At 45.8% G+C, this 25,361-nt stretch overlaps 1 protein-coding gene across 5 annotated transcripts in view; it reads left to right on the top strand.

The window, feature by feature from the left end:
• Positions 1–24,013, top strand: part of Mtus2 (microtubule associated scaffold protein 2) — a 577,850-nt gene extending 553,837 nt beyond the window's left edge. For all 5 annotated transcript variants that reach the window (XM_070003044.1, XM_070003046.1, XM_070003043.1 and 2 more), the window contains 7 exons: positions 5,527–5,741; positions 8,351–8,456; positions 13,669–13,742; positions 16,604–16,702; positions 17,500–17,619; positions 21,551–21,648; positions 23,536–24,013. In XM_070003044.1, the coding sequence (XP_069859145.1) occupies positions 5,527–5,741; positions 8,351–8,456; positions 13,669–13,742; positions 16,604–16,702; positions 17,500–17,619; positions 21,551–21,648; positions 23,536–23,749 (926 nt within the window). In that variant the 3' untranslated portion in view covers positions 23,750–24,013. The remainder of the gene's footprint in view (positions 1–5,526; positions 5,742–8,350; positions 8,457–13,668; positions 13,743–16,603; positions 16,703–17,499; positions 17,620–21,550; positions 21,649–23,535) is intronic.
• Positions 24,014–25,361: the final 1,348 nt, after the last annotated feature.

Below are 25,361 nucleotides of genomic sequence, written 5' to 3'. Positions count from 1 at the left end.
TCTCACATCCTTTATCTTGCTTCCTTTACTCAGTCAAGAAGCATTATTGATTATTACCTATCATTAATATATGGAAAGGTATCACCAATACAGGAGATCTCCGGGATCTGCAAATTGTGTAATTGTGAATTTGCCTACGAGCTGTGTGTGTGTGTGTGTGTGTGTGTGTGTGTGTGTGTGTGTGTGTGTGTGTGTGTGTGTGTGTGTGTGTGTGTGTGTGTGTGTGTGTGTGTGTGCCAGTACCCAGTACTGAGGCTTGAACTCAGGGCCTGGGTGCTGTCCTTGGGCTTTTCTGCTCAAAGCTAGTGCTCTGCCACTTGAACCACAGCTCCACTTATGGCTCTTCTTTGGTGATTAATTAAGAATAAGAGTCTCACAGATTTCTTGCCATAGCTGGTTTCAAATCATGATCCTCAGATCTCAGCCTTCTGATAAGCTAGGATTACAGGCGTGAGACACTGGCTCTCAGTTCTACTGGCTAACATTTGCTTGTAAGTCCTAAATCAATATTTGTCTCACTTTCATGGTTATTTGTGGACATGTGTAGAGAAGAAAAACATTGAAAAAATGTGTCTCCTCTGCATGTACATTTCCAGTACAGACAAGACAGCCAAACGCTGTCTTGTCTCCAATCTCTCTGTAAACAGGGTCTTGTTGAGGGACTGTTAAGTGGCTTGTAGGTGGTTCATTGGAGAGAAGTGTCTCACAGACTTTCCTACCTGGTTTGGCTTTGAACCGTCATCCTCAGAGCTCAGCCTTCTGAGTAGCTAGGATCACAGGCAGGAGCCACCATGAGGCTGGCATCAGGTGTGGTATATTTTACAGAACAGATTTATTAGAGTGGATCCAGTTTTAAAGAGCCAGCAACACCTGTTAAATAAGGTATCTTTAAACAAGACAAAGTATAGAGTAACAAAACATTGTGACTAGAGGCTCATGGGAACCTAACCTGGTGTTATTTTCCTGGAGCAATAGTTCTGTTAAGAGAGATATTTATAGAAATTAAGTACCATGAATAATGAGACTCATCTGTACTTACAAATGCAAATGTATTTCCTTTTTAAACTGATTCAGAGAGAACAGGCAACTTTTTTGGGGGAGGGGGTGTGTCAGATATGTAAACCAAGAATTATAATTTGGTGTAGTGAATGTCTGAATAGAATTAGGTGCAGAAGTGCTCAGAGAGCAAAAAGTTTAACTGTAGGGGTAGGAGAAAACATGGAGAGTTACTCACAGAGGAGATGGAGAAAAATATGAAATGAGCAGGCATTCTTAGCAGAGGAAAAAAAACTTGTTTAGCAGAGCAACTCATCACCATTACTACCACCATTAGCATCACTAACCCCTCCCCCCATCATCATCATCATTATTATTTTGAAGACCTCACACTTTCACTTGGCTTTTTTGCTTAAGCTGGCACTCTACCCCTTGAGCATCAAGGGAATTTTCAATGTAAAATTACCAAAAAGAATAAAAAGAGGAAGATTAAATCAGAACCAACTTCTGGCAGGCTGTGAGACATTTATAGAATGGAGGAAAGACAGCTCAGCTTGGAGTGCATCTCTGTCACTTAGCGTGCTAGCCTCTTTAATCCTTGGAGTGAAGCCCTCTGCAGCAGGGCATTGTGAGGAATGCAGGCTTTTCTCTTGGCCTGGCATGCCAGGCCAAGCGGGCTGACCAATGATGTTTCTGCATGAGTTCAAGGCAGTCAGTCCCTGGGAGGGGGGATAGCAGAAGGGATAGGGATAGTATGATCCTGTCACTGCTGAAGCTGAAGCTGTCTAATGGCAGCAGCTCCTGTTTTGACTCCAGTAGGGCAAGCTTCTTTATGAGACCCAGAGACACCTCCCAAGCCACAGAGCAAAGTAGAAACAAACAAACAAAACATCCCAGCATGGCTGATGGTACTACCAAAGGATGAGCCTCCAAATGTCAACCAAGAAGCTTCTGGCAGCAGCCGGAAGAAACAGAACAAGAGTCAGGATAGCAGCCAGGAGGCTCAAACCGGATCTAACCGGTCAGAACCGGTTCAAACTGGCTCAAACCAGCCAAAACCGGATCAAACCGGTTCAGACCAGTTAGAGCCGGATCAAAGCGGCTCAAACCGGTCAGAACCGGCTAAAACCGGCTCAAACCGGTCAGAACCGGCTCAAACCGGCTCAAACAGGTTAGAACCGGTTCAATCCAATCAGAACCGGATCTCCGGACCAAACCAGTTCAAACCGGCTCAAACCGGCTAGAGCCGGATCAAACTGGTTTAAACCGGATCAAACCGGATCAAACCGGATCTAACCCATCAGAACCAGATCAAATCGGTTCAAACCAGTTAGAACAGGATCGAACCAACTCAAACCGGTTACACCGGTTAGAACCGGATCAAACCGGCTAGAACCGGTTCGAACTGGTCAGAACCAGATCAAACCGGCTAGAGCCAGAACAAACCTAACCGGCTCAAACCAGATCAAGCCGGCTAGAACCGGTTCAAACCGGTTGGAACCGGCTCGAACCAGATCAAACCGGTAAGAGCCGGATCAAACCGGCTCGAACCGGATCAAACCGGTCAGAACCGGATCAAATCGGTCAGAACCGGATCAAACCAGTTGAAACCGGCTCAGACCAGTGAGAACCGGCTCCAACCGGTCAGAACCGGATCAACCCGGATCTAACCGGTTAGAACCGGTTCAAACTGGCTCAAACCGGTCAGAACCGGCTAAAACCGGTGCAAACCGGCTCAAGCCGGTTAGAACCGACTAAAACTGGATCGAGCCGGTTAGAACCGGCTCAAACCGGTCAGAACCGGATCAAACCGGATCAAACCGGTCAGAACCGGTTCAAGCCGGCTCAGACCGGTTAGAACCGGTTCCAACCGGTCAGAACCAGTTGAAACCGGCTAGAGCCGGATCAAACCGGTTAGAACCGGCTCAAACCGGTTAGAACCGGCTCAAACCGGCTCAAACCAGTTAGAGCCAGATCAAACTGGTTTAAACCGGTCAGAACCATATCAAACCGGATCAAACTGGATCAAACCGTTCAGGACCGGTTCGAACCGGTCAGAGCCGGATCAAACCGGATCTAACCAGTCAGAACCGGATCGAACCGGTTAGAACCAGATCCAACCGGCTAGAGCCGGCTCAAACCGGCTCAAACTGGATCAAACCGGTTAGAACCGGCTCAAACCTGCTCAAACCGGCTAGAGCCGGATCAAAACCGGATGAAACCTGCTCAGACCAGTCAGAACCGGATCAAACCGGCTCAAACCAGTTAGATCCGGATCAAACCGGTTAGTTAGAACCGGATCAAACAGGCTCAAACCGGTCAGAACCGGCTCAAACCGGTTAGATCCGGATCAAACCGGGTCAAACCGGTTCAAACCGGATCAAATAGAACCGGAACAAACTGGTTCGAACCGGTTCAAACCGGCACAGGCTGAAAAGTCGGTGATACTTTACTCCAATTATCTAGCAGTTTTTGACTGAAGGGGTGACTCCAGTGGCAGAGCCCCATAAAGTGTTCAAATGACAGAGCTCTTAGTAAACACACACATGGTAGAGAGTAACTCTGTAGTGACTCCTATAGCCTTCACAGCCTCCTAGAGCAGAGGAGAAATATAGATGGATTTTAATGACAAATAGCATCATGAAATGCCACTATTCCTGTACTTTTGTTTCAGTTAACATATTATAGATATCATTCCCTGTCAGTACAAAAAAAATTATCTTCTTTTTGCTGCTCACTAATACCCATTTTAAGATTTATTCTGTACGCATGCTGGATGGAACCTCATGTATTCATCTTGCCCCTAGTTTTATCCCAAAACAAATGGGCCATCTTTACCATTTTGTGTCCTTGTAAAAATGTCGTGTTAAAAGGAGTGTATCATTGGAAGTTTTGTTACCAGTATAACCCATTTGGTTTTATCTATTTCTTTACCTTTTTATCTGTTTTATTCTGTGTTCATAATCCATTATGATTAAGTTATTCCCTTGGTTTTCTGAAGTTCAAAATGCTTAACATAATCATGTGAAACAATACTTTCCAAATATGAAGTAAATGACTGGTATTTTTCATTTTTTCCATTCAAGTTGTGTATTCTCAATATGTCTACATTCAGAAACAACAGGAATTACTCATATGTTCCGTGTGTGTGTCATATGTTCTGTGTGTGTGTGTGTGTGTGTGTGTGTTTGTGTTCATACAGTAGTATAGTGGTCAGATTTCTACTTTTATTGTGCTACCATGTATCTTCACCATTAATATAGAGAGTTTAAAAATAAGACTATGTGAAAGCAGGTAAACTTCACATATTATCTTTACCTTTTAGAGCCAGCTTGGACTCTTACTCTTGCTTTGTGTCTCCCCTACTGTTACTATACCCCTACTGAGTTAATATTTATTTGCTTGCTACTCACTAGCCTTATTGTGTTATTTTTTGGGGGGGGTCCGGTCGTGGGGCCTGAACTCTGGGCCTGGGTGCTGTCCCTCAGCTCTTCAGCTCAAGGCTAGCACTCTACCACTTGAGCCACAGTGCCACTTCTGGCTTTTTTCTTTTTGCTTATGTGGTGCTGAGGAATCGAACCCAGGGCCTCAGGCATGCAAGGCAAGCACTCTACCACCGAGCCACCTTCCCAGCCCCCTATTGTGTTATTTTGACTTTAGATAAATCATACGATATGTTTTATAATTGAAAAAATAAAATAAAATACGACTCTGAATTTCCCTTCTATAAAACCATCCAAAGTTGGGTGCTGGTGACTCACCTGGCTACTCCTAGCTTCTTGGGAGGCTAACATCTGAGAAATGAAGTTCAAAGCCAGCCAGGCAGACAAATCTGAGAGAACCTTATCTCTAATTTTTGCTAGCAAAAGGCTGGTAATGGAGGTGTGACTAATGAGGTAAAGCATGAGTGAAAAGGCCAAGCAAGAATTCATGGCCCAGTATTCAAGCCTTAGTACCAGCACAAAATAAAACAAATGAAGGTATAATTTTCTGAGATACTTCTCTTTATCTGTTCTTATTCTTGTTTTCTTTCCCTTTGGGGGGGGAGGTCAAACAATATATAATTCTCATGTGACTGGTATACATTTTAAAACATCCACTTTACCCCAGAAAAATAGCCCTATTCCTTAGCGGTCACCCCCAGCACCCCTGTCCCTGTCATCTGACTTGTGAAGGTTATCGACCCCATCTCTTCTGTTCCCCTCAGCCATCCATCAAGTCAGACTTCTACCTTCTTTCCATAGAACACAGCATATGACCACGCCATCAGCCTTATGGATGACAGCTTCATTTTGCTTCACTTTGCATGACTTTTCATAAATGGTGAGGACCATCCATCTACTGTTGCATGGCCATTTGTGTTTCTCCCAAGTGAACTTCTCTGTTGGACTTACTCTAGACACAGACTCATTAGTGTCATTGCCAGTACATGATACATGGGACCGCAACCCTTGGTGGTTTCACTGGGGTTGCTCACACATCCTTTCCCTCCTCCCCTGAGATCTAAGAAAGTCTTATGCTCCCTGGCAGCCTTCAATGCCGCCAAGTGTGAGAAGCTGCAGAAGGAGAAGGAGGAGCTGGAGCTGCGCTTTGAGGAGGAGCTGCGAAGGCTGGGTTGGCAGCAGCAGGCTGAGCTGCAGGAGCTGCAGGAAAGGCTGCAGCTGCAATTCCAGGCAGAGACAGCACGCCTGCAGGAGGAGCACCAGGGCCAGCTGCTACGAATCCGATGTCAGCATGAAGAACAGGTCAGTGTGCAGGAGCGGGTGACACTGGAGGTAGCTGGCAGTGCCATGGAGCAGGAAGGTCCACTCAGCCCACTCTCAGCCTCTCCAGCCTCTCTCCCTCTTCCTCAGGCCTTTCCTCCTGGCTCAGTAGAATGCTCTCCTTCTGGACATTTGCCTAACTCCCACTCCCTTTTACTTCCAGACATTTTTCCAATCTCATTTTCCCACCAAAGGTTTTCCTTATTGAAAATTACAATTCCACTGGGTGCCAGTGGCTCACACCTATAATCCTAGCTACTCTGGAGGCTGAGATCTAAGGATCACAGTTCAAAGCCAACCTGGTCAGGAAAGTCCATGAGAGTTTTATTTCTAATTAACTAGCAGAAAGCTAGAAGTGAAGGCATGGCTCAAATGATATAGTGCCAATCTTAATAATAAAAAAAAGCTCAGGGATAGTGCCCATGCCCTGCATTCAAGCCTCATTAGTTCCATGTATTTGTGTGCTCACATGCGCACACACACACACATACACATGCACATGCATACACAAAGTAGACACAATGTAACTTTAGAACAGAAATATTAACAGTGAAATTCTTCCATGGGATATCAAGGAACAATTCCTGGGAAGCCTGTCAGTATTGGAATGGTAGGAGGCAAACATGCCCTTCCCATAGCCAGCAGCCAACACTGAAGGGCAGAAGGAGGTAGCATACCATTCTGCTTATGCCACAGATGCTCCTTGCTTTTCTCTTGTCTCTAAGTCTCCCAAGGTCAGGCACTGTTTTCAAAAGAAATAAATTCCTCACCTGTGACCTCTGGGTCTTCCCCTATCCCCATCCAGCCTGTACTACTAAGGGACCAGCCAGCTGGGGAGAGGGCTGATCCTGCATCTTGATTCTAACTGAACAAGAAAGATGCTTCCCCAGCACAACCTTGCCAGTAGTCTGAGAGCTCTTTTATCTCTGAGTTTGTGATCTACAATGCAGAAAATCATCTCGTGTTTCTCTGGGGTCTTGTTGTCTAAAGCCATACAAAATGCCTTCAGATGTTTGGGTCTTGTGTGCTGCACAGTTAACAGAAATGAAAGGTAGCTCCACTTCCTTAAAAAAATACTAGTAAGATTATTTCTTTGTTGCATTGTATGTCCCTCCCCCACGGTATAACCCCTGCTTTCACTGTAGTTGATGTTGTTATAATTTGTGGAGGGGAAGGGAAAAAACAAATCGTTTAAATAGGGATACAGGTGGACCCATTGCAACAATGAGACGTACAAGTCATATGTTGAAAAACGAACTTTACAACTTTAGTGGGGGGGGGGGGCCGGAGGAGGATGGGATGAGAAGGGGAAACAAAGGAGGAGGCTACAATGCTTGATAAGAAATGTACTCATTATCTTGCCCATGTAATTGTAACCCCTCTGTACAGTATTTTCACAATAATAAAAAAGAAGAAGAAGAAAAAATACAACCATTCCATTAAAGCTTCACATAAAAGGATCTGGACTGGGTGCCAGTACCTCCTGCCTGGTAATTCTAGCTACTCCGGGGGCTGAGATCTGAAGATAGCAGTTCAGAGCCAGCCAGGGTAGTGAAGTCCATAAGTTTCTTATCTCTAGTTAACAAGCAAAAAGCCAGAAGTAAAGATGTGGCTCAAGTGGTAGGGTACTAGCCTTCAGCAAAAAGGCTAAGAGACAGTGCCAAGGCTATCTGATAACCAGTTCTGGCACCAAAATTAAAAAGAAGAAAAGGATCCGGACAGTTTCATAGTGTTGTGATGAGCCTTGCTGCTGATTGAATTCATAGCATTGAAACACAGATAAAATATTATTTAATCAAGTACATCAGCCAGACACCTGTGGCTCACACCTACAATCCTAGCTATTCAGGGAGGCCAAGATATGAAGATCAAAGTTTGAAGTCAGCCTAGGCAGGAAAGTCTGTGAGACTCTTAGCTCCAATTAACTACCAAAAAGCTGGAAGAGGAGCTGCTGTGGCTCAAGTGGTAGAATGCTAGAGTTACGCAAAAAAGCTCAGGGACAACACTCAGTCCCTAAGTTCAAAAAGAATATCCAGGAAGTGGCGCTGTGGCTCAAGTGGTAGAACACTCGCCTTGAGCTGAAGAGCTGAGGGACAGCACCCAGGCCCAGAGTTCAAGCCCCACAACCGACAAAAAAAAAAAAAAAAGAATATCCAGTGAAAGAATATCAAGTAAGCAGGAGTGAATCATTGCCTACCCAAATCCATTTTCATAATGAGATCTAGCTTTTCTAGCAGTGAGGTGAATGCTGCTGTTGTAGCTCTGAGTACAGGTGTGAGCCACATCCTGCAAGTCCTTCTTCCCTTCTCCATCAGAATCTTGTTAACCATGTCACAAAGGAAAGGAGGAGAACAGTTCAGAAGCCAGGCCAGGGCTTTAGAGTGATACCATCTAATTGCAAAGCCCCACATTATGGCAGTGACTTGAGGGACAGCCGCAAATCCAGGCTGTTCCTTGGCAACGGTCTCTCTGCAGATGACTTTGTCCTGATCCTCAGGGCTATGAAGTGTATCTGTGCTTTGCTAACGGTGAGGATGTCGCAGACCACGGCTCCTGATCTCCAGATAACCTGTCTGCTGCCTCTCCTGCAGGTGGAGGACATTACCACCAGTCATGAGACTGCTCTCCTGGAGATGGAGAACAACCACACGGTCGCCATAGCCATCCTGCAAGATGACCACGACCACAAAGTCCAAGGTACAGAGGCAGGCTGGGCTGTGCATGAAGGAACTGCCTTACATATCACGGAGCCCTCTCCTCTCCTCCTTTCTCTCCTCTATGCCTCTCATCTCTTCTCTCCTTTTCTCCTCCTTTTCTCATCTTCTTCCTCTTCTCCTCTCTGCTTCTCTTTCTCTATTCTTCTCTGCCTCTCATTCTCTCTTCTCCTCTTTCCCTCTCTCTTCTCCTCCTTTCCCTCCTCTCTTACTCTCCTCATCTCCTTTCCTCTTCTCTTCCTTGCCTCCTTCCCCCTGCCAGGTACATCCTTTGTATTCGGTTCCTGTGAAAGAATCAATAGAAATCAAGGCTCCAGGTAGGGCTAGATAGTGCTCAGTGGTATAATACCTGCCTAACATGCTCAAGGAACCATGTAAGAAAAGAACCAGGTAACTCTTGATCTCTCCCAAAGCACTTATTCTCAGCTTTGCCTGAATTTGAGGATCACCTAGGGAGCTGTAACAAAAGGCAAATACCTTTCCTGTCATGGTCCTCACCAGGATTCTGATAGGATTTCACATCCTTTTCCCAGCTCTGTGCACGGGGCTGAGGTGAAGCAAACTTGAGGATCCCTCTTCCCAACCTCACATGGACTTCTTATGCTTTGTCTTGGGGAGCATCTCAGAGCCTGCATTCCTTATCCACATTCACCATGGATAGGTCATTTTGTAATAGAATTTTCTTTGTGTTATGGTTTGGATGTGATTTGTTCTCCTTGAGTTCATGGGAGTGGAGATTTGGTCCCCAATGTGGCAAAGAGGAAACAGGATGAATTAAGAGGTGGAGCCTAATGAGAGGTCTTTAGGTCATTGGGGGTATGCCCTTAGAAGGGACTATGGGAACCTAGTCTCTCTGGATTACTATAAGTTTGGGGTTGTTATCTCTCTCTTGCATGCATTCTGTGTTAGTTTTGCATGGTTCTCTACCTGAGATAATCAACTTATAAAGAGAAAAGGGTTGTTGTGGCTCAGTTTGGGAGGTTCCAATCCATGGTCCATTGGCCTCATGGCCTTGGGCCTGTGGTGAAGAGCTCATCATGATTGGACTACTTGGTGGGGCAAAACCACTCACTATGTGGCCAGGAAGCAAAATAGAGCAAGGAGAGGGCCAGGTCTTCTAGTCCCCTTTGAGCACATGCCACCAATAAACTAAGGCCCTCCCATTAGGTCCCACCTCTTAAAGGCTCTACCACGTCCCAATAGCACCACCCTGGGACCAAGCCTTTGGAGAACATTCTAGATCCAAACTGTAGCATATGCCTTTCTAGGGCTTTGAACCTCCAGAACTTCCGAACTACCTGGAACCTTTCACCTTCCAGAACCGGTACTATAAGTTAAACAAATCTCTTTTCTTTATAAAGTCAGCCTGCCTCGAATTTAAATATAATTACAGAAACCAGCCTAATGTGTTTTATTCAAGTTATAACAATAATGATGGCGGGGGCCAGTGGCTGACTTCTGTAATCCTAGCTACTTAAGAGGCTGAGCTCTGAAGAATCTTTGTTAGAAGACGCTGAGGCAGGAAGGTCCATGAGACTCTTACCTCCAATTAACCTCAAAAACCTGGAAGTGATCTATGGTTCAAATGATACAGCATAAGCCTTGAGCACAAAAAGTCAAGGACGTTGCCCAAGCCCAGAGTTCAAGCCCCAGGACTAGAAAAAACAAACAAACATGTTATTAGGTCCTACTGGGATATTCCTAAAATTTTACATGCATTTGCATTAATACTTGCAAATCATTCTTAAAATTTCCCCTTTTCTTTCCCAGATGTTAAGTATATATGTTTTTAAAAAAAATGAAATCTGAACAATTTAACAACTAAAAATCTGAGCATAAACTTTAGAAAATATTTTTAAATATCTTTTGTAAACAACAAAGTTCACTGCTTAGTCACCCACCTCATATTATCCGCTCCTTCATGCACCAATTTTCTGCTCCAGGAAGTATTAAAAAACAAAAAGTCCAGCCAGGCACCAGTGGCTCAGGCCTGTAATCCTACCTATTCAAGAGGTTGTTCAAAGATAGCCCCAGCAGGAAAGTCTGTGAAACTCTTACTTCCAATCAGCCCCCAAAAAGCCAGAAATGGAGCTGTGGCTCAAGTGACAGAGTTCTAGCCTTGAACAAAAAAGCTAAGAAGAGAACCCAGGCCCTGAGTTCAAGCCCCATTACTAGCATCAAAAAAGGTATATCGTGGGCTGAGAAGGTGGCTCAGTGGTAGAACGTTTGCCTTGCATGCATGAGGCCCTGAGTTTGATTCCTCAGCACCACATAAAGCAAAAAGAAAAACCCCGGAAGTGGCACTGTGGCTCAAGTGGTAGAGCACTAGCCTTGAGCTGAAGAGCTGAGGGACAGAGCCCAGGCCCAGAGTTCAGGCCCCACGACCGGACCCAAAAAAAAAAAAAAAGGTATATTGTGAGTATATAGCTATTGCATAGTAAGCAGTGGTTTCTATCCACTTTGGGTACCAATGACAGCTGACATGCCATCTCTGCAGTGGTCTCTAGAAAAGGACCACAATGCAAATGATGTGACACACCTATTACCACAAGTTCTTTCCATTATTTCCTCAATACACCTATAGATCTTTGTTTTGAAAAATAAAGTCTTACTTATACATTATTTCCAAGGCCTTTGAGTCATGCATCATGTCAAGACCATGTGGGTGTATGCAACAGCAGCTTAAAATCTTATTATTATGATCAGAATAATGTGTTCAGTGGTTTTAAAATCTCATTCTTTAGAAGGGGTAGATGGCCCAGAAACCAGTTGGTTTAAAAAGTTTGGGGTTTTTTCTAATGTAAATTTCATCTACAGTCACATTGTTTTAGCAGCCATTACCACCATTAGTTAATAGACTTGTGTCAATGAGAACTACCAAGTTTTTCCTAATTGTACTCATGCCTAAATGTTGGTCCATGGGAGGCCCCTGCTCCAAGTGTGTGATTCGAACTAGTTAATGAGACTCCTAGTTAGAACATGAGAATACATTGACTGTGTAGCTTCACACAGATAACAAGACCCTTATATCTGGAGGAAGATAGAACCCATTTATTTAATAACTCTCTAGTTCACTTGCAAACTATTGCTATTGCTGCAAACCCTCTAAGAAGAACCATTTCAACTAGTCCTTCCTTCTGTCTGAGTCTTGACACTGGGTCTTTGCTCAAGAAATCCTAGGGATCTCCTCCTCCTCCTCCTCTTCCTCCTTTTCTCCTCCTTCTCTCCCTCCTCCTCCTCCAATTTTTCTTCTTTGTGCTGGTAACTGGGGCTTAAACTCAGGGTCTTGTAATCTGACAGCTTTGTCCACTCAAAGCTGGCTCTCTACTTGAGTTATAGCTCTACTTCTGGCTTTTTTGCTACTTAATTAGAAAGAATTCAGCCTAGTGAACTGATTCTCAGATCTCAGCCTCCTGAGAAGCTAGGATTACAGTCATGAGCCCCTAGCATCCAGCTTTCTCCTCTTCCTTCCCTCCTCCTCTTTCTTCTTTTTATATTCTACTAGCATATATTTGTGTACGTAGGATTTCATTGTGATGTTTCCATTCATGAATATAATATACCCAGACCAATCTCACACCCTCCATCTGACTTTTTCCTTTCCCTTTCTTAAAACAATTCCAACAGGTTTCCCTATTCTACTTTCATACATATATACAAAATACTTAACCATATGCACCCTCCTTTACCTTCTCCATTCCTCAACCCTCTCACTGATACCCACCCCCCAACAGAACTGATTGGAAATTCCTGTCATGAATTTTATTAGCATGTATTAGTTGTACAAAGGGGGCTCACCATGGTATTACATGGATATATATATATACATATATATATATATATATATATATATATATAGTTTAGTAATATTAACCCCGTCTGTTGCTCTTTCCATGACCCTCCATATGTTTCTATTATTTAATAGCTTCCAGTGAGTTTCCTTATACAACTTCATGCCTAGACTCAATGAGGTTTTTTTGTTATTCACCTCCAAATTCTCTTACTCTCTCCCCAGCTTCTATGTATTTCTTACCAAAGCACCAAGGAGTCCAGCACCTCTACCCCATGAGCTCCTCCACCCCATGCATTCTCCAGCAGCCTGACAATCATAGCAGTGGCTACAGGCCCACAATATTTAGGCAGCATCTTCCTCAGGCCCAGATAGCCACTTCACATTGGGAAGGAAAAGTTGTGGGTAGAAGAAAATGGGCATTTGCTGTGGATTACTCAGTTGTTACCATTAGGAACAGTGTGAGGACATCAGAGGGTACTGTGAGGAGAGAATCTGCCTTTCAGCATAGCAGCATAGTACTTCAAAGCAGTGTGTATCCATGTCCATCATATAGCAGGATGCAGCAGTGCATACAGCAGGACACACAAGTGTGTGTGTGTGTGTGTGTGTGTGTGTGTGTGTGTGTGTGTTCCCCATGATCGATCAAGATGCAGACATGTGCCCATGGTAGAGCCGCATGCAGAAGTGTACATGTGAGTATTCATAATATAGCGGGATGCAAAAGCATGCGTATGTGCCTGTGGTATAGCAGGACGCAGAAGTGTGCATGCATATGCACATTCATGCATGTGCGTGATCTTAGCTTCCCTTCCTCTTTGTTCTTTACTTCTCCTTCTGAAACTAATGGTGGAGACTCTTTAGCCTTGAATCTATCATATTAAGGAGATATGTATTGACTAAAGCCATCACTACTGGTCTGCCAAAAGAGTCCAATTTTCAAGAGAAAGTCCAATTTTCAATGATGGAGAATGGTTAATATAGAGATACATGGTATATATGTATGAAGACATTGAGGAAACTCTAAAAGCTATTGAACAATAGAGTTGGAGGGATATGGCAAGAGAAAGCAATAGAGGAGCTAATCTGACTAAATTATAATATATAGCTGTGTGAATCACATACTGAAACCTCTTCTACAAGTGATGTACACCATATTAAAAAATGAAACACAAGAAAGTAAAACAGGTTATACATGTATGAGAACAGAACAATGAAGCTATTGAAACTTTTAAGAAGGAGGGAGGGAGGATGAGGAAGAGAAGTGGAGGGCTGAGTTTATCAAAGTACATCATATACATATGTAGAAATGTCACAATGAAACTACCCCAAATACTTTGTTACTAATGGATACTAACAAAGATCTTTAAAGAATGCTAATGACAATTTGATATCTTCTCTCCAGAACTGATATCTACCCATGAACTTGAAAAGAAGGAATTAGAAGAAAATTTTGAGAAACTACGACTATCATTGCAGGTTAGTATTTTCTTCAGTGATGTGCAGTAACAGGAACATGATTAGTCCCACGCAGAACCACTTATCTACAGCTGGTGCTGGTGGAATCCCACCTACATTAGGAGGCTGAGATAGAAGATTCAAAGCCAGCCTGGGCAGGAAAGTCGATGAGACTCCAATTAACCAGATAAAAGCAGGAAGTGGGTGTGGGCTCTACCACTGTGAAAAAGTGAAGGGACAGCACCCAGGCCCTGAGTTCAAGCCCTAGTACTAAGCAGAAAGAAAGGAAGAAGGGAGGGAAGGATGAATGGAGGAAGGAAGGAACAAACAAGAGAGAAAGAAAGAGAAAAGGAAGAAAGAAGGAAAGGGAAGGAAGGAAGGAAGGAAGGAAGGAAGGAAGGAAGGAAGGAAGGAAGGAAGGAAGGAAGGAAGGAAGGAAGGAAGGAAGGAAGGAGAAACAAAGAAGGAAAGAAAGAAAGAAAAGTGGAGAAAGGAAGGAAGGAAGGAAATAAGAAGGAAGGAAGGAAGGAAGGAAGGAAGGAAGGAAGGAAGGAAGGAAGGAAAGAAGGAGACAAGATTGATTTTGCACCTCTTCTGAAATATAGAGGATGTACTTCTGGCCTCTAGGGACTGGCTGTCTCCTCAGAGAGCTAAGGCACAGAGTTAAGACAAAAGAGGCAAGTCACACTTGTACAGAGTGAATGGTACAACTAATGAACGCTCCAGAAGTGGAGGATTGCTGAGCCCTTTCTGAGATCAGCCAGCAGAGAAGTAACAGTGGAGTTGGAAGAAAGTGGAGGAGGTGGGCGAGAGAACATTCCAGGCAGGGAATGGTGCCAGGTGAGTTGTGAAAGTCAGAACTAACAGCCTATACTCTGGGAATTGTCTAAGGGTCTTCAGTTACCTGCCACCTGAGGAAAAGTTGCTCTCAAATGCTCCAGGGGCTGCCTGGCTGCCTGCTGGTCTCTAGCAAGAGAATGCAGAGGTGCCTAGATCACCTTAGCTCCCTCCTGCCTTCCAGACCCTCTGCCAGGTGCCTCTGTGGAAGATCAGTACCAGACCCCACGTCCAGGGAGGAACTGCCTGTAGAAAGCTTTTTGCCATAGAAATGCTGATCTTAGATTGTTGGCAGTGGTGAATGTTTTTGCATGTTTGCTTGCTTGTTTTGTTAATATTTAGATTTGAACCTAATACTTGCTAGGCAGATGGTTTACCATTTGATCCACATTTCCGGCCCCTTTCACTTTAGGTTATTTTTCAGTTAAGTTCTTGAGCTTTAATTTCTTCTTACTTAGGCCTCTGCCTCGTCAAGACTACAAATACTAGCTATCACATCTAGCTTGTGTGTTGAGATGGGAGGGGGGTCTCACTGACGTATTACCCAAGCAATAAGTATCTGTAAGTTGTCTGTAAAGTGTCTGTAAATTGTGGAAGATAATTCCCATGGCTGGAATAGATAGACAGAAAATCAGCCTTCTCCCAGAATGGCTCACTTCCTCCTGGCTTTGTGCATCACAGAGAGACTGCCCTGCTAGGAAAGAAGCCAGGCATGTGCAGATACCACCATCCCAGCCACTGAGTGCACAGGTCAAAAGTTTAGGAGTGGCCAATCATCTGGAGTTCATGCCTGCAATCCTAGCTACTTGGGAGACTGAGATCTGAAGACTGAGCAGATTAATTGGAGAGATTCTTATCTCCAATTAACTGGCAAAAAGCTATATAAGAGGAGCTGTGGCTCAAGTGGTAGAGCACTTTGAGCAGAAAAAAGTTAAGGCACGGTGCTCAGGCCCTGAGTTCAACCTTAATATCCGTGTGTTTGCACAATGTAATTGAAGAGGGACAGGGGAGGGAAATGGAGGGAAGGAGACAAAGGAAGGAAAAGGAAGGGGAAGAAGGGAAGGAGAGGGAAGGGAAAGTGGAAGAGAAGAGAAGGAAGAAGAGAAGAGGGAAAGAGAAGAGAAAGAAGGAAGAAAAAGAGAAGAGGGGAGGGAAAGGGAAGGGAGGGGAAGAGACAGGAGAGAAGAAGAGAGGAGAGGAGAGGAGGGGAGGGGAGAGGAGAGTAATTGGAAGGAAGCAAAGCAAAGGCAAAGGGATCCTGCTTGGGGAGATTTCTAAGCTGTGGGCCCTCAGCCACGATGAATGAAGACAACGCCTCAATCATCCCTTGTGTCCGTGTGCAGAGTTACAGACTTTGCATTATCCTGCTTCTACTATTTGTTTTGCCGGAATGAGGCCATTTCTCTTGCCAGAAGATTTCCTGGAGGGGAAGGGGGCAATGTAAGCTCTAGTTTCCTGTATTTTAGTATTTCTGAAATAGAATAGTTGGGCCAAGAAGTTTGGGATCCTTCGCGTGAGGGACTCCATGGTGAAGAAATGATGCTCCTTAGGCATCAAGTGTTTAAAGGGACCACCACGCCTCATTCAAGATGACAAGCACTGTGATTTGAGGATGTGAAAGAAGGGGTCTGTGCAGTCCCCTCTGCCCTGGGAACTGAGGAAAGGGCTTGGTGTCCCTCAGGCATTCCTACTGCAGCGCCATACACGCATGTTGGGAGTGTGCTTGGAGCTAGGGGGTAGCACTCTAACAGGGAGAAGCTTTAAACTGAGATGATGACCCTGGGTGGTTCAAGTCACAGGGCAGCTCCAATCAGGGCCATGAGACCTAGCCCCAGGGCCAGAAAGGCTAACAGTAGGCCATCAGTGAACTGAAAACAAGAGGGGCCTAGCAAAAGAAGGCACTGCCAACCAAGGAGCTAAAATGTCCCCTGTTTATTAGCCAGGCCCTAGGAAAGACCTTGGAAAGAACCCCACTGTAAGATGGACAGCACTGTCTCCCCAGCTTCCCAGGTCCCATCTCCGCTGTCTCTTGTCATTGCTTACAGGACCAGGTGGACACACTGACCTTCCAGAGCCAGTGCCTGCGGGACCGCGCCCAGCGCTTTGAGGAGGCTTTGAGGAAAAACACTGAGGAACAGCTAGAGGTAGAAGCTGCTGTCCAAGCCACCCAGCGCCCCAGCCAGGGCCTCACTTCATCTGCAGGCCTCAAGGATGAGGCCTCCATGCTGATCTGCTATGAAGCGACAGCTGGTCATCTCGTTGGGTGCTTTAAATAATGTCAGCACCTGTCCTGAGACAGACCCCAGCTGTGGCTCTTTCCATTGACCTGCTGTGTGTGTCAATACACAAAGTTCCAGGGCTCCTAGGAGGCGCACCCCTGGAAACTTCACTATGGCTGGGCCAGCCTACCACCCCACCCCCCATTTCCCCAACAGTGTGTTAGGCTGGCCTGGAACAGTACTGTCTAAGCAATGAGTGAGTTAGAAAGTTGAAGAGAATTCCCACCCCCTCCTACACCTCCCCCAAAAGAAAGTCTGGAAAATCTCCTTCCATCAAACGTACTATTTCTGCCTAAAAATATGTGATGCCCAGCTAATGCTGAATGATAGACAGGGGGAATTTCTTCTGTTGAAATACACTAAATATATTAATATGGTTTATCTGAAATAGTATGACATTTCTAGAATCCAGGTCTTCCAGTGGATGAGGGCCGCTTCTCACTCCTCCTCCCTCCAGCTGGATTTGTAGGGAGCTGTCGGTGGGAAAGTAGTGGGGGGGGGGTTCTTTTAAGGATGCAGAGAGCCTCGCGGTCACTTAGGGTCCCTTACTGTACTGCCCCAGCCACTCTCCAGGGAGCTGCTCAGAGCCACACTGAGCTAGATCAGGTGACACTGAGCTTGGCTGGAAACTTGGCCCACAGTCGCTGCTCTCTCCCTGGTAGATTGCGCTGGCCCCTTATCAGCACTTGGAAGAAGATATGAAGAGTCTGAAGCAGGTGTTAGAGATGAAGAATCAGCAAATACACCAGCAGGAAAAGAGGATTGTTGAGTTGGAAAAGCTGGTAAGTTGGTCAGCTTGCCCGAGAGAGTGACTACCCTGAGATTTCCCCCAAGCATGGCATGGATGGCGGTATCCAGTGACGAATGCCTTCTTCCCACCCATGGCTCACACATGAGCAGCAAATCCCTAGCTGAGCTGGGCACTGGTGGCTCATGCTGGTAATCCTAGCCACTCAGGAGGCTAAGATCTGAAGATCATGGTTCAAAGCCAGCCCAGGCAGAAAAGTCTGTTAACCAGCACAAAACTAGAAGTAGAGCTGTGGCTCAAGTGGCAGAGCATCAGTCTTGAGTATAAAAGCTAAGGGACAGTGCTCAGGGCTTTGAGTTCAAGCCTTATTACATGTGTGTGTGTGTGTGTGTGTGTGTGTGTGTGTCACACACACACACACAAGAATGAAAAGGCCCTAGCTGAGCTTTGAGGTACATCTAACAAAACTATGAGTGCTAATAAGGAATCTCAGAGGTGGCATCTTTTTGTCCAATTCGGGGGACCGTCTGGCCATCTGGCTGACCTCATCTTTGCTTGGCTCCAGTACTCTTGTGGAAGTGCTGTGTCACCCCTCTTCCTGGAGGAAGTGTGGAGAGCTGGCACGAGGAAACATCCATCCTTACTGTGTGCAAGGTGTTTATCTTTTACAACAGTGCACCTGGGGTCTAGTACTATTTTACAGAGGCAAGGTGGAGGCCCAGGGAAGGTGTAGAGACTCAGCTACAGGTAATGAGTACCCAAACCTAAAAGGAGCCCTGGCCCTGTGCTTCAAATTTTCACATGGTAGAAAGGGCAGGATCATTCCGGTAAATGCCCAAAAGTGGGATTACTAGGTCATAAGGGAGCTCTATGTGGAGTCTTTTGAGGAACCTCCATACTGCTTTCCAAAGTGATTGAACAATTTTACACTCCCACCAACAATGCAGTAAGGTTGTTTTGGCCACATTCCCTCCAGCATCTGTTGTTATTAGAGTTCTTGATTATAGCCATTCTAACTGGGGTGAGGTGGTATCTAAATGTTGTTTTGCTTTGCATTTCTTTTATGGCTAGGGAGGTTGAGCATTTCTTCGTGTGTCTATTGGCTATCCCTCTTTCCTCTTCAGAGAAGTTTCTCTGTAAGTCTTTAGCCGGTTTATTTATTGGCAATTGTTTCTTTGAGGATTTGTTGTTGGAAGATTTAATTTTTTGAGTTCCAGGTATCTTTTAGATATGAGACCCTTGTCTGTTGTATGGCTACTGAAGATCTTCTCCCAATCCGTGGGCTTTCTATTGATCTTGCTAGCTATGTCCTTTGCCATGCAGAAGCTCTGCAACTTCCTGCCATCCCATTTGTCCAACCTTTCTTTGATTTCTATTAAGAAAATTTCAGCCTGTGCCAAGGAGACCTAGGGTTTCTCCTATTCCATCCTGTAATGTTTTCAGGATGTCTGCTTTCACTTAGAGGTCTTTGATCCGTTTGGAGTTGATTCTGGTGCAGGGTGATATATAAGGATCTAGCTTTAGTTTTCTACAAGTGACTGACCAATTTTGCCAACACCATTTACTGAAGAGGCTGCCTTTCTTCCATTCTACTTTTTTAGCTCCCTTATCGAAGATTAGATGGCTATAGGTCTGTAGATTCCTTTCTGGGTTTTCAATTCTATTCCATTGGTCCTGAGGTCTCTTCTTGTGCCAGTACCAATCACAAACAAGACCATACTAAAGCTACCAGCACAACTATGTTTATTGAAGCATTATTTACTGTAGATAAGATATGGAACCAACCCAGATGCCCCTCAGTAAATGAATGGATCAAGAAAATGTGGTATATATACACAATGGAATTCTGTGCCTCCATTAGAAGAATGACATTGCCCCATTTGTTAGGAAATGGAAAGACTTGGAAAAAATTATATTAAGTGAAGTAAGCCAGGCCCAAAGAAACATAGGTCCTGTGGTTTCCCTTATTTGCAATGACTAGTATATGTCTGAGGCAAGCAGAAAAGGTCAGATAAGACGATGTTAGATGAAAGGAACCCCAAGATAAGGACACAAGTGGTTTTTTCTTTCTTGCTATTGTTTCTAACATATTTATAAGGTGATTTTTTTTCTTTTTATATCCCTTCCCCATGGTATAACCCCTGTTTTCACTGTTATTTGATGTTATGATTTGAGGAGCAGAAGGGAAAAAACAAATTGTTTAAATAGGGATACAGGTGGACCCATTGCAACAATGAGATGTACAAGATGCTATGTCGAAAAATGAACTTTATAACTTTGTGAGGGAGTAGTCGTGGAGATGGGAAGGCAGGGATGGTAGGGGGAAAACAAAGGAGGAGGCAACAATGCTTGATAAGAAATGTACTTATTACCTTGCTCATGTAATTGTAACCCCTCTGTATGGTATTTTCAAAATAAAAAAAAACTTATCAACATTTTTTTTTTAAAAGAAAGGGCAGGAGAGCACTCTGGAGTTCTGTGGGGTTTTTTATTTTATTTTTATTGTTATTATAAAGGTGATAGGTATACAGAGGGGTAAGAGTTACATAAGTTAGGTAATGAGTACATTTCTTTCTGGACCATGTCATTCCATCCCTCATTCTCTCCCAGTTTTCCCTCCCATTCCCACCCACAAGTTGTATAGTTCATTTTCCACAGAGTGTCTAGTGGACGCCACTGCTGCATGGGCTTCTGCTTTATAAGTACACAAATCTCTGTGGTAGGTGCTACACTCTCATGCCCTAACCACCTCCCCAGTCCGTATCTCCTTATACCATGGCCTTGGAGGGTAGATTCCAGACACGGCAGTTAGTTCACAATAAGCCTCATGTTCTCACTGGTCCTTCCTGTTAGCTTCTGGCTGAGCACCTGACAACAAGGCAAGGATGCTCGCTCCATAGGAAAAAGTAGCTATAGGTTTCACCCCCAACATGAGGCTCAAAGTCCAGGATGGAGTCCAAGGTGAGGAGCATGACAGACCTCTTTTGTATGGAGGAGGGCACAGTGCCTACGTAGCCTTCCTTTGCCCCTGATGATTGTTTTTTAAATGGACTTTTGGTACTATAAAAGGGAAATGTGGGCATTAAGGAAAACTATACAATAAAGCCAGGTTCCTGGTTCAAAACCAGCCTGAACAGATAAATCCAAGAGATTCCTTATCTCCAGTTAACCAGCGAAAAGCCAGATGTAGAGCTGTGGCTTAAGTGTTTGAACATTAGCCTTGAGTGAAAAAGCTAAGGGACCATGCCCAGGTCCTGACTTTAAACCCTAGTACTGGTACAAAATAAAATAATAATATAATAAACATAATAAAAATTGCTTCCTTGTTCTGCAAAGCAAAGGAGAGCTTCCCAAAGATCCAAGATTCTTGGCTTTGTGTCCTGGCTGCCCAGAGCCTCTAAGAAAGACATGTGTCCACATTATTTTCCTTCCCTTCCTTCCATTAATCTAGAAGTCTGAATAGGCTGGTATGGGCCTGCCTGTCCAGGGACACTGACCACACCCTCATGATCACTCACACCTACTCTCATGCTTGCACATGTACACATACTTACTTCCATATACCTAACGTGTACACATACCCTCAACCTTGTAGATGACCTTTTGGAAGAACCAAAGGGCTGAGGACCAAAAGTGTTCATAGCTTGTCCCTAACAATGGCAGTGACCTGGTACACTCACTGTAAAAAGAATGTCGGGTGCCAATGGTTCACCCCTGACATCTTAGCTGCTCAGGAGGCTGAGATCTGAGGATTGCAGTCCAAAAGGGCAAGAAAGCTCATGAGACTCTTATTTTTTTTTATCAATTAACCACCAAAAAGCCAGAAGTGGAGCTGTTCATTGCAAACTACTCTTTGTAAAATGCTATCCTTGATGATTCCCCCCAAGTAAAGAAGCCAAGGACATTGGTCACCACAGACCCTGTGGCCTTGCTGAGAATTTCTTAACCTGCTGTCTTCTTCCTAGGCGGAAAAGAACATTATCCTGGAAGAAAAGATCCAAGTTCTCCAGCAGCAGAATGAAGACCTCAAAGCCAGGATTGACCAGAACACGGTGGTCACCAGGTAGGTGGGCCTGGCATCTGTGTTTATAGAACACATGTTGCCCTTCAAGTAACTTTGCCCTTGAACCTCTTATAGCCAATCTGCCTCACATTGAGCTGTGAGGTGTCCCTGTATCCCTTTTTTGACATCTCCCACAGGACCAAAAGGAAAGCACAGCCCTGTGCTACTTAGCCTGTGTCTTGACTGTGCACCATGCGGGTCCCCCACTCCCAGGGAAATGCAGGCAGTGAGCAATGGCAGCACTGGAAGGGGCTGAGAGTTCTTTCCAGAAAGATGAGAAGAGAAGCAGTTCCAGGCAAAGGAGAAACACAGCAAAATGGCACCACCTCCCCTTCAGCTCGCAGAAACCCACCATTTCCCCAACCTGTCCCTTCAGCCCTGACTTCTAGAACTGCAAGTCCAGTGAAAGCAGCAGTAGCGTTCCTCACCCAGCTCCAGGGCTGAGCCAGGCTTGAACCGTGGCCTGGGCTTCTCCATGCATCCATGGCATAGCATCCTCTTCGGGCACACTTGAGCATGCAGTCATATACGCATACATCCGTGCATGCACACACAATCATTCTCAGGTGCCCTCCTGGGCCAGGCTATGGTAGCCCATGTCTGAGTTCTGAGAATTGTGACTCAAAGCCAGGCTGGGCAGGAGAGTCGTGAAGACTCTTATCTCCAATTAACCACCAAAAAAAGCTGGAAGAAAGCTGAGGCTCAGAAGTAGAGCACTAGCCTTAAGCAAAAAACCTAAGGGATAGTTCCCAGGCCCTGAATTCAAGCTACAGTACCAGCAAACACACACACACACACACACAACACACACACACACACACACACATCCTTGTGCTTGCATGCTAACACACTTTCTTGGACTATACTACTATTAACAGTCATACATGCTCTTACACCCACAATATGCACATGGAGTGACTGCCACACTCACTGAGCCTTTAGTGCCAGCATCTTGTTCCCTCCTCAGAGGCATATGGAAAGATTGTGTTGGGGATGGCAGGTCTCTTCATCCTTGCTCCAGGCTGTTTACCAGCCTCCATGAACTCTCAGACTGAGAGACAGGGAGCACACAGGAGAGGCACAAGCCCCAGGGCTATGCAAGATAAACTCCTAAAAGAGCAAGCTTTGTCCCAGAGGGGTGGGTGACTTTGGGGGAACACCAGACTGTCCAGTGGTATGGACGAGAGTATTTTTCAGTTCCTCAAAGGCTCTATTAGCAACTCAAGCTTCATGACAGAAGGAAGAGAGCACTGTTTGATTTGCGTTCAACATCCTTTGTTCGTAAACATCAACCAAGGGTGTATTACATGGTGGGTGCCAGGCTGGAATGCTAGAGTCTTGGCCGTGTCCTCTAGGCTCATGATCCAGCAAGAAGAGTGGTCACAGGCCAGCGTCTGTAACAGGGTAGACAGCTGCTGTCTTGAAGGCATGTGCCCAGGATCATAGGCCGGAGACCAGAGAAGGCGTCCCCAGTTGCCTGACAGCTGCCACCACCCTATACCACAGCCAGAGCCGATTCCCACCTCCCAGATGCCCACACACCCACCCTGTGTTCCTCGTCCTCTGTTCACCCTCTGGCCTTGGCTCCTGTGATCAGGACGCTGGGTGCCTCTCCTGATCCAGCAGAGGATTTTCAAGTTCCTTGGGCTGACAGAGAGAATCTGGCAATAAATACAGGAGAGGAACAGACAGACAGACAGACAGACAGACAGACAGACAGGCAGGCAGGCAGGCAGACAGACAGACAGACACAGTATGTGCCGACTAACTTAGTCCCTGACCAGCCTCCTCCGCGTTCTCGATGCTGGCCATGGCGGCCTCCCCTTCCCCTGACCCATCAGCGCCATGCCCCGGCTTGCTGCCTGACTGTCACTGTCCCCCACACAGACAACTGTCGGAGGAAAACGCCAATCTCCAGGAGTACGTGGAGAAAGAAACCCAGGAGAAGAAGAGACTGAGCCGCACCAACGAAGAGCTGCTCTGGAAACTCCAAACTGGGGACCCAACCAGTCCCATTAAGCTCTCCCCGACGTCCCCAGGGTACCGCGGCTGCGCATCCGGACCCTCCTCCCCCGCCAGAGTCAGCACCACGCCCAGATGACGTCAGCACGCCCCTGCGGGAGGGAGCTGCGGCTTCTGTCCAGCCGAAGGAGTGCTGGCGCGGTGGCTGGCCGGAGGGCGGGGCGGCCGCCTGGCGCACGCGCGCGCATGCTCAGCAGCTGCATCCATGCATCCTAGGCAGCAGGCTCCTGCGCCCCCACCTCTCCCCGCCCCCACCACACCCCCACTCCGTGTAGGACTGTCGGGGATTGGCGCTTAGCCAGGTGTAAAGGTAGCGTGTGATGTATAAACGCGTTGGACCCTAGTGAGAGCCGAGTGAACAAGTCCCCGCTGTTCCCGAGCGCTGCATTTACAGGGCAGAACTTCAGGGTTTTGCGTAGACCTCGAGGAATGGCTGCGCCCCGCGCCGATGCCCGCGTGTCCTCGCCGATCACACACACGCCGCGATTCCGAATGGCATTTTTTTTTTAATAACGTGATGTGCTGACATTTTACGGACAGTCAGCGGTTTTCTAACTTGTGCCTAAGCATTATTGGGACATGAAAATGCATTTCTATACAGCTTCCCAAGAAGATTTCTACCCAAAAAATAGAAAAAGAAAAAAAAAAAGATCCAGAGAAGAAGCGCCTTCCGATCTTACCACCAAGTGGTACCAATGCTTCCTACCAACACCAGCGACTTGTGAATGGTAACTAGCTGCCTTCCGAAGTCAGCTTCTTAGACCGCGTGGCGTGAGATCCTGTGCTCCATTCACAGGTTTTCATGGTCAGCTCTCCTGGATTGCAGGCGGAACCCTTAAGGGGTTTGCTGTTTTGCCAGTGTTACCAGAACGACTCATCTTGTACACACACGTTTTGCTTTTTTACCTAAATGGCACCTTGGAATGGGTCATTAAGCAAGCTGTATCAACAGGCAAACGGGGGTACAGGGGAAATCATGTTTTAGCTGAGCAGAAGGATGACCTTGGAGATGACCAAGATCATTTGAGGCTTACCCTCTGGAAGGAAAACCACCAAGAGAGGGTCCGTGTTTGGCCAGATTCAGAATAAGAATGTCCTCCATCATCCCATTTGATTGGTTTGGATGTGACATGACTTTCAGGCCCGAGTTGAGTTCAGGTGCATTTCATAGGAACCACTGTAATCCCACCTTCTCCCTACACATTGAGATGGCTCAGGGGTCCTAGCAGTGGCTTCCAGAAAACCAACCTGTCTGTCCTAGAGGACCAGTTCTAGAGGTGCTAAATCACTGCATACCCTCCCCAAAACCCAGACTGGGCTTCCCCTATCGTAAGCCCAGAAGTTTCTCCCCAAAGGAGGAACCTAATGAAACAGCCAGGCAGCCACCAGCTCCTGGACTGGCATTTGTCTCTGAAATGGTAGAATTAGACCATGAAAGGTATTCATACAGTGCTGTGGAAGAATAGGAGCATGATCCACAATGGAAAGTAGTAAACAGTCGATAATGGCAGTGATAACAATGCCTTTATTCTGTACGTGATAAAGACCTTGCACTCTTCTCCCTGAGGCTCCTCAGAGTTCTGAGCACAGGCCATGAAAGAGCAGGAAGAGCCATGAAGGCCAAGATGGCCCCATTGGCTTGCCCAGTGTCATGGATGTGGCCAATTCTGGAGGCAGATATGGGGGGAGGG

Source organism: Dipodomys merriami, unplaced genomic scaffold, assembly GCF_024711535.1.
Source record: "Dipodomys merriami isolate MVZ:Mamm:240054 unplaced genomic scaffold, mDipMer1.0.p SCAF_6, whole genome shotgun sequence".
NCBI lineage: Eukaryota > Metazoa > Chordata > Mammalia > Rodentia > Heteromyidae > Dipodomys > Dipodomys merriami.
This window is presented reverse-complemented; position numbering and strand designations above follow the sequence as displayed.